The sequence below is a fragment of the Pholis gunnellus genome, assembly GCF_910591455.1.
Source record: "Pholis gunnellus genome assembly, chromosome: 23".
In the NCBI taxonomy this organism is placed as follows: Eukaryota; Metazoa; Chordata; class Actinopteri; order Perciformes; family Pholidae; genus Pholis; species Pholis gunnellus.
The window spans coordinates 6379204-6388776 of record NC_136550.1 but is presented as its reverse complement, the minus strand read 5'-3'; the positions used below and the strand labels follow the sequence as shown (position 1 = coordinate 6388776).

Genomic DNA, 9573 nt, shown 5'->3' with positions numbered 1-9573 from the left:
TTAATTTTGCACTTTTTACTCGGCTTTTATTAACGGCTATATTCACATTTTATTTTAACATGATCGTTTATGACATGTTACATATTTCAATCACTTGCTTCTTTGAGCTGCTGTAACAATTAAATTTCCCTGGTGTGGGATCGATTACGTTCTTAACTTATTATAGTAAAGTAGACAACAGTATATGAATTAGTTCATTTAGGTCCATTTAAGTACTGCTGACATGTTATTGTATCAATGACTGACTGACCTTGCTCCTTATTTTTGCTGAATATACTATTTTATTACTTTATTTTATTTATTACAGAGTCTGTAAAGTTAATGTTTAGGTTTTCTCTCAGTCAGACCCGTTTCACAAACACCGAGAAAGTCCGACAAACACTCTTTTTCTCTGCATTCAAACTGACTACGTAAACAGACGTTATGTATCATACAACTACATATCCCAAGAAGCACCGCGGCTAGACAAGATCCGGCGAACCGACTATACGTTGGGTCATTTGGAGGAACAGTTGGGTACTGGACGGACTCAAGGAACTTATCTACACCTACAACGTTTATCGGTGTGTAATATCGATTTTATTGTTATTTTGTGGAAAGAATACAATTATTTTATGTTGTTTTTTAATGCTTTTAGTCAAAACTGGACAAGTTACATATCAAACCAACGTCGTGACGTAACGGCTAGCTTAGCGTCGCTGTCACTTGTTTCTGTCTACGTTTGCTAATCTGTTTGTTCATTTAAACTTTGTTAACTTTGTGTGTGTGTGTTAAACAAAAGAACACTATGCTGCTTCGTAAAGTGAGCCAGTCCTCCGCGCTGTGCGGCTCCATTCTCAGGATTCCTCCCGTGCTGTCTGGGTAGGTAAAGCTAACGTTTTGAAGCTATTATTGAACACGTCGTCTCTGGACGAGAGATTGCAAGTTAAATACACTTATTCTTGTTTTATTGTTTGTTCTTCAGAGGACAGCGACATGCCGGAGCCGTCATTGCGGTACAAAACAAACGTCTCTACGCGAGCCAGGCTGCAGAGGTACGGAAACACTACAGGGACATATAGGCCTAACCTAACATTATAAAACGTATTCATACCAACTATTTGTCAGATGTGTGTGTTACATGCTGTGTGTATTGTCCTTCTTGTGGGTGGCTGACATAACGTCAGCGTCCCCGTTTCCCCTCCCGCTGGAAGTGGGGGAAAGTTCACTGGTCACGTGACTTGTAAAGGTGACACCGTGGATGTGGGTGACACTCTGCTGTCCAGACAGGGTTCAGACCATGTTGAGCTTTTCACTGCTGCATACCCACAGTGGGCAAATATGTCACAAAATGCTCTCTTCTTACTTTGTGTAGCAGTTGAAGATTCTTCCTGTTTGATCATCAGGAGTTACATTTACAGTATTAGTTTACATTTTAAATATCCGTATAAGTGGTAGAATAGATACCCGCACACTCAAAATCTATGCAGAGAACACTTTCTTGCTTTCGGTCCAAAGGACCTTCATCATGGTGCATGGTTCAGCTGGAACGGGAGGTGTGTAAACAAATAAATCCCAATCACTCTAGGAGGCACACCTGTGCACACCCTGGCCGTAGAGGCTCCGCCTGCTGTTAACGACAGCTTTAAGGTGCTGAAGGTAGTACTGAGAGGTTTACAAGTGGATGCCACACTTACACAACACAAAAATATGCAATGTTATGTCCGTATAACCAAACTCCCAGCACAGCTGCTTCCCTTAACTCACATTTTTGTTTATTATTTCCGTCAATGTCGGAAAATAATGATTTTCATAAGCTTCTCAGCTATGACTCCTGGTCGACATGAGCCTTAATAGAACTATACAGTTATTCAGTCAGCCTACAAGGAAAGGTATTTAAATGAGAACAGAGTACATCACTATATAATAATTTTAAATAAATACAGGGCTTTACGTACATTTTGTGTCTCATTCAAAACCTCAATGACGTTCAACCGCCATTGTTTTCCATTTAAAGACTAAATGCAGAGTACAGCAGCTGCTCGGTGACTAAGCTGTCTGGTGGTGTCCTTGGGATCACCTCTCACCCACTTAGTGCTTGAGATCAGCTGGTGCTCTGGCTGGAAATGGAAAAAATAACTTTCGTTCATTTACTTTGTCTCACAACACTGGATTCTAGCCACTGAATGTATTAACAAAGCTTATTTTTTTACTGCATTGATTAACTGTTTTGCTCTTTCTCTTCAGGCGGTGCTGGAGAAGGAGGCGGCAGTCGGCAGTGACACTGCCACTAAAGTGAAAAAGACGATGGTTGCTGCTGTATGTTAATTCTCAGTTACTATTATTATAGAATTGTTTTATTCGAGATAGTGTTATTGTTTTTAAACAAAACAACCTGATTAGCCATGGTTGGTTCACATCAACTTGTGTTACTTGCCTTGACCTTTTTTAGGAATTGCACCTTGTTTAGTTTTAATGCACGCCGCCATGGATGTCTCAACACATCCAATGAATTACCAAAATGTTTATTTCAGTAATAATGACGTAACTTTCCGCAGGAATCCAAGTCATACGCCGTCAACATTTTCAAGGGACAGCTCGCGACTGCCCAGGTGTTCCCCTACCCCTCAGGTACATTTGACGAGGTTATATCTTTTCGAACAAATGTCAGCGTTTCATTAAAAAAAAAGCTCTGTAAAAATGAACTACAATAAGTTTTGTGTGTCTGCCGCAGTCATGAATGAAGAGCAGGAGCAGTTTCTCCGAGAGCTCGTGGGACCCGTCGACAAATTCTTTCTGGTAATTTCAAATAATGTCGTTGGATGAATTTGTATGACGACGTTTTCACGACTTCTTTTACATACCTTTTTATGCTCGGCCCCTCACCCTCTGTCTTTCTGCTTCCTGTGAGCAGGAGGTGAACGACGCTGCCAAGAACGATGCCCTGGAGAAGGTGGAGGATCAGACCATGGAGGGCCTGAAGGAGATGGGGGCCTTCGGCCTGCAGGTGCCGGCCGACCTGGGCGGCCTCGGCCTCTCCAACACACAGGTGCGTCTGCTCGACTACGTTTAAGGTTGTTTCACGACATTACTGTGTGTAGCTAAACGGGCAATTGCAGCGCGTCTAATGGGATGATCTCGACGTTGCAGTACGCCCGGCTGGTTGAGATCGTCGGCACCTATGACCTCGGCGTCGGCATCACTCTGGGCGCCCACCAGTCCATCGGCTTCAAGGGAATTCTGCTCTTTGGGAATCCAGCCCAGAAGGAGAAGTACCTGCCGAAGCTCGCCACTGGTACGCCACTCGTTATGTTCTCCTTCTGTATTATTCATATCTACAAACCCCATGAAAAGACCGAAACCGTGTACGACTACGTCGGATTTCAAAACGCGGCCACACCAGGAGGCGTAGTGCACACACTCCTGCATCTTTTGTTTCATATTACATTGAGAAGGAACATATTCTGATGAAGAATGTAGAGCTGCTTAATCATTGTGTGTGTGTGTGTGTGTGTGTCCCTCCAGGTGAGACTATGGCGGCCTTCTGCCTCACCGAACCAGCCAGCGGCTCCGACGCCGCCTCCATCAAGACCACGGCTGTGCAGTCCCCCTGCGGACAGTACTTCACCCTCAGTGGAAGCAAGATCTGGATCAGGTGAGGACACGGCGTACATGATCACAGTTCTTTTCACCACAAGGAGGCGACGTTGTGCAATTTGTCAAGTAATGGCTCAAAGTTGATTGTGTCTTTCCCTAATCTGATGCCACTTGTCAGCAATGGAGGTCTGGCTGAGATCTTCACCGTGTTCGCCAAGACGCCCATGAAGGATCCCAAGACCGGCGAGATGAAGGACAAGATCTCGGCCTTCGTGGTGGAGAGGAGCTTTGGAGGAGTCACGAGGTGAGCACATCTTTTCTTTAGGTTGTTTGTTTGATGTCACTTTGTGGGCTCATGATATATATATTTATTCTTTATCACAGCGGCCCTCCAGAGAAGAAAATGGGCATCAAGGCGTCCAACACAGCCGAGGTCTACTTTGATAATGTCCGCGTGCCAGCTGACTGCCTGCTGGGCGAGTTGGGCGAGGGCTTCAAGGTGGCCATGAACATCCTGAATAACGGGCGCTTCGGCATGGCGGCCGCCCTCTCCGGCACCATGAAGGGAGTCATCAACCAAGCTGTGAGTGAACGTAGACGGCAAAGACGACGAGCGTTTCTCTCCCATCGGCTGCGTTGCTCTGTAACTGCGTTGTCTCCGCTCCGCCCCCTCTTTCGGTCGTGCATTTACTTCGTTGTGGGTTCTGTAGGAAATTTCCCTTCTTTTAGTTCAGCGCGGCCTGTTTCTGCTGAGCAATTTCCTGCTGAGGTTACAGGCGCTGAAGATTCAAAACGTGCTCTGGTCACATCTGTTGTTTTTCTCAAAACATTCACATCAACTCGGTGTCACCAGTTGGGGTTAACTCGCCACAAGATTGCTCGCCAAACTTTCTCTTTATGCACAAAAACCAGACGGCAAAAATAGTTTGTTCGATGCTGTCACACAGCCGGTAGCGATGTATTAAAGGCGTGTCGCCATTGTCCTCTCTCCATCAGGTGGATCACGCAGCCAACAGAACCCAGTTTGGGAGCAAGATCCACAACTATGGAGTCATCCAGGAGAAGGTGGCTCGCATGACCATGCTGCAGTATGTCACTCAGGTCGGTCGAGTGGGATCAACATTTATCACAGCTGGTTTTTCACTAACACCAGCGTAAATACGAAATGTTTTGAGCACAAATGAAACCACTTTTGCACTTTCGCACTATCGTGTATTGGTGCTGAACACTTCAACGTGAACCAGCGTCATAAATTCACTTACTTCTGTGTGTTCTTTGCAGTCGATGGCCTACATGATCAGCGGCAACATGGACAGTGGAGCCAAGGAGTTCCAGATAGAAGCGGCCATCAGCAAGATCTTTGCCTCCGTAAGATTTCATATCATGGGTCGAACATGAATAGTTACCTGTAATTGAATAATTGCATTATTTTGCGTCTACTTTTTGATTATTGTAACACTCGTAAGTGCTCTGGGGGAACACAGCACCTCTTTTTAAAAATACTTCTGATGTTCCTCTTTCTGTGGAAGACTGTGTGGTAGAAAGAGGAATTAGTGTCTTTGCTTGTTTCCTGATTTAAGATGATCTGTGATTGTGCTTTTTTGTTTTACTCGTTGCAGGAGGCAGCGTGGAGCGTGACTGACGAGTGCGTTCAGATCATGGGTGGCATGGGTTACATGAAGGTGAGCGCTCGGTCCACGTCCTGTTCCATTTCAAACGCCGCAGAGAAGCTGCACGGGACAAACGCACATTCTAATGGTTTCATCACTTTGTTTTCCAAGTTATTGAAAAAAAAAACAGATGCGACCATATGCTTACAATTCCTAAAAAGCAGCTTCTTGACCTAAGAAACTTGACTTGGGTCTTTAATAGACTTCCTCTCTGGCACCAAACTGTCCCTCTTCTGGGTTAAGAAGCCCGTTATCACTCCAGGAACTTCTCCAAGAACCCAGGAGCCATTTTAGAAACTTAACAACTGAACCGGGGTCTGAATAGTTACTGAACCGTAGTTGCTGTATATAAGCACAGCCAGCCTCTAGTTGCAGTCATCACTGACTTCATTGTATTTACTACAGTAGCCCTGCATGGATCAGAGCAATCTACGCACCAGCGATAACAAACAAACAAACCACATACACATTCATTGGTGTTGTTTCCTATATACGTTGCCTGTGTGGTTGCTGCACGTGTTGGCTCACACTCTGAAAACACAGACACCACGTTTTTGGTTTCCTCAGGTAAAAAAAACAACAACCAAGAAGTTCACAAGAATCTCAAAAAGTCCTCCAGCGTCGACTAAAGATTTCAATAGAATCGGAAAATTTCAAGCTTCCGAATTACACTTATATGTACAGATGTTTCAGTGAACATTTTGACTCAGGGTTTAAATTGAATGAGAAGTTTCCATTTCTGCTCTTCTGTACAAAACACATCGTCCGCTACAGAAATGAATATAGATGCTCTCTGTTCCTGTTTGTTGTGTTTTCCCTGCCTAATTTTAACTTGTGAGAGAAGCTGAGATCAAACTGTCAACTATACGCGAGTTATGATAAATAACACAGTTTATGCCTCATGTTAGTTGCTCAATATGCGAATATAATCCTCATCTTTGTGATTCTGTTTCCTCAGGACGCTGGAGTGGAGAGAGTGGTGAGGGATTTGAGAATCTTCCGGATCTTCGAGGGCACCAACGACATCCTGAGGCTCTTTGTGGCCCTCAATGGCTTCCAGGTGAAATCAAACATCTTTGTCGTTTCTTTCTCAGACTTAGTGATCCGACGATGTCTTTGTGGGAAAAGCACAGAGGTTCTGTAGAGAGGAAGTGATTTCTGCCTGCTACTGGTCGTGGAGTCTTGTGGGTTTACCAACCGGTGATGATGAAGCCACTTCCTTTTACTTGTTTTACACAAAGGATCTGTGTTTGTTAGCACTCAGGGACTTATCAATCCCTTTTAAGCTGATTAAGAAAAAAGGTTTTCGAGCACTTTAAGCAATAGACACTGATGAATCATGTCTGCCCCTCCAGAACGCTGGCATCCAGTTGAAGAGCTTACAGAAGGCCCTGAAGAACCCCATCGGAAACGCCGGGCTGCTCGCTGGAGAACTCACCAAGAGAGCCAAAAGGTTTGACCTTTCTCTCACTCTCACGTCTCACTGTCTCTTCCTGTCTGGGGGGGGCAGGAAGGGCTAAAGCGCCTCAGCGGTGGGAGACGGGGACTCCCCCTGCGACGCACAATACATGATGCAATTTATTGATTCAAGTCTGCCTTCAAGGACCTGTGCAGTGAAATTTGGATTCCTTGCGTTACAGCGTTACTACACACGCTATAATAAAATATGACATATGACAGAATTCTAACAGTGATGCGGGTGGATTTTTCCACATGGTGCTTCTAGTTTGAAGAGGGAACAGATCTAATGTAAGTGTGACCCGCTGTCCACAGTACACGGGACGTATTTAAGCCTAATTTTCAGGCTGTACAGATGTTGTAGCCAGAACAAACAGATGAGAAGCTGTGCTGTTTGTTCTGGCTTCATAATAACTGAGATGTTGTGACATTCTACTGTGTAACACGGTCTTCTTCTGTTGTTTGTAGAAAGGCCGGTCTGAGCACAGGCCTGACGCTGCAGGGAACGGTACATCCTGAGCTGGCCCACAGCGGAGAACTGGTGCGTTAAACTTGTGTTGTGTGTGTGTGATATAATTTTTATTGTAAGCATTTATTTGCTCATGATATGACGGGGAACTTTTTTTAGCTTTGTTGCCTTTTGATTCTTGATTTACGTTTTATTTCTAGACCACTAAGGCCATCGAACAGTTTGGAGCGGTCACCGAGGAGCTGCTGATCAAACACGGAAAGAAGATCATTGGTGCGTGTGTGCGTGTGTGTGTGTGTGTGTGTGTGTGTGTGTGAAAGTGAGGGGAAACCCTGTGGGGTGCTCAGTAGAAAGAAGAAAAAAAAAATCCCCAACTGGTGCAGGTTTGGCGTCATCTCAGACGTTGGGAATGCTTCTCCTCGAAACAAACCATCTCGATCTCTAACTCAACTCGTTCTGTTGCAGATGAACAATTTGTCCTGAGCAGAGTGGCGGACTGTGCCATCGACCTGTACGCCATGGTGGTGGTCCTGTCCAGGTATGCAAACATTAAAACCAGGACATAATCATCAAACTCCCGTCTTTCTCTGACCCAGTTTCGCTCTCTCGTTTCACACTCCCACTCACTTTCTCTGTGGTCTAAACTAACATTTCTTTGTGTGTTTTTATTTCCCTCTCTCTTGCAGAGCTTCACGCTCTCTGAGTCAGGGCAGTGCCTCAGCTCAGCATGAGAAGATGCTGTGTGAGACCTGGTGTGTGGAGGTAAGATCCTACACTCAACGCCAGAGACACGGACAGAAATGTCTAATATGAGGAGGCTGTACCTTTTTTTTTTTTTTACAATAGCAAATGTAAAACAATTTGTATTTACCGCTCCTCCGTCCCTCAGGCTCACGAGAGGATCATGAGGGACATCAAGAGCCTGAGCTCCGTTGAGTCCAGACAACTCTACAGGAACCTGAGGGCCATCTCTGCTGCCGTGGTGGAGAACGGGGGAGTGGTGGCTCCTCACCCTCTGGGCTTCTAAACCCCCCCCCCCCCCTCGTACCCTTCTGTTTGCTTCTTCTTCACTCTTCTGTATCTCTAGCCACGTTCAGGCTCCTGTATGCCAAGTTCTCTCAGACGTTGTTATCGCCATAACTGCTCCATCACACACCGGCGTCCTCGCATCGCATCAATTTCAGGCGTCTTTGTGAACCAGTTTTTCTGTCACTTATTTATTTAATGTCGACTCGAGACTTCCAGAGTTTGGGCTGGATTTTGAATCTATAAGAGGCCAGTTAACAGAGGAACTAATCTGTTTTTAGCTATTTTTCATTGATGCACACAGATATCTCAAATGACTGATACACGTATCTGAATTGTGTTCACGTGTATATAATAGTGTGGGTTTCTATGTACTTGAATGCCTTTTCTGCATGTGAATTTCGCTCATCACAGAAACGTTAATGTCAGAAGCAAAAACCGTTCGCCTTAGAAACCGGTCTGCAGATGCTGTTCCTGTTGTGACTTAAGATGATGATAAAATGCTCAGCTCATCACACTGACTTCTAAAGTGTTTTTCTCTGCTGAAGGTATCGGGCATCATTAACTGTAATTATAGGAGATTAGCTGTTAGTCTACATATCTGGTACTACTGTTTTAATCTGTTGTCAAATCAACCGTAAAACTTGGAACTAGATCTGCACATTCTTTCCTTTTTATAACTCGTACAGTGACAAACTGCTGCTTTTAAGTTGGTTATCTTCTGACTGAAGACGTGCTTGAATAACCGATGTGATCAAATGCCTCTTGTGTTATCTGACAGTGACTCCACTGTTTTGGAGTCATTGTTTGTGCAGATCTACTTTGAGCTTTTTAGTTCTACCTGTTGGGACTAATAAATAAAGTATCTATTGATCCGTCTGTTTTCCTGTCTCTTGAATATATAGTTCCAATACAACTGTTGTCTCTGTAAAATCCAGATAGTCCTTAAATATTTATTTCTGTATAATATTTGTCTCCTTGTTCAAGCTTTTCTAATTTGAAAAAAAACTGAATTAATGAAACTCAGCAAAAAAAGATAACAACAAAAATCCCCGTTTGATGCATTTCTGCTCCCCTTCCCGCCAAACTGACTTCCTGTTTCTGTTTTAAACAAAACAACTTGCAACATAGCTTTCACTTCTCTCTACCAGGGAATTAACCCTTAAGAGGGCGGCCAGTAAGAGCTTTGCCAGCAGAGAGCTGCTGGTCGCTTTCAGTGCCAGGAACCCTCCATCCTGTTCACACGTAGGCACTTTGACTTGATAAGTGTTGCTGCTGTGTGCGAGACTGAGATATGGTGAGGGCGGTGCTGGCGCCTCTCACGCGCTGCAGTTCAAAGCGTTGAGAATTTCCCCAGAATGTGTTGCTCCGTCT

The 9573-nt window shown here is 44.5% G+C and overlaps 1 protein-coding gene across 1 annotated transcript; it reads left to right on the top strand.

Moving 5' to 3' along the window:
- The first annotated feature begins 477 nt into the window (after positions 1 to 477).
- acadvl (acyl-CoA dehydrogenase very long chain) lies at positions 478 to 9078 on the top strand. The gene is made up of 21 exons (XM_079185242.1): positions 478 to 563; positions 782 to 861; positions 965 to 1034; positions 2227 to 2298; positions 2538 to 2610; positions 2714 to 2778; positions 2894 to 3028; positions 3130 to 3274; positions 3505 to 3634; positions 3755 to 3880; positions 3961 to 4159; positions 4573 to 4677; positions 4858 to 4944; positions 5196 to 5258; positions 6205 to 6306; positions 6602 to 6699; positions 7173 to 7245; positions 7374 to 7446; positions 7639 to 7711; positions 7860 to 7935; positions 8063 to 9078. The coding sequence occupies exons 2-21, from the start codon at positions 788 to 790 to the stop codon at positions 8198 to 8200; spliced, it is 1977 nt and encodes a 658-aa protein (XP_079041368.1). The 5' UTR covers positions 478 to 563; positions 782 to 787; the 3' UTR covers positions 8201 to 9078.
- The last annotated feature ends 495 nt before the right edge of the window (positions 9079 to 9573 follow it).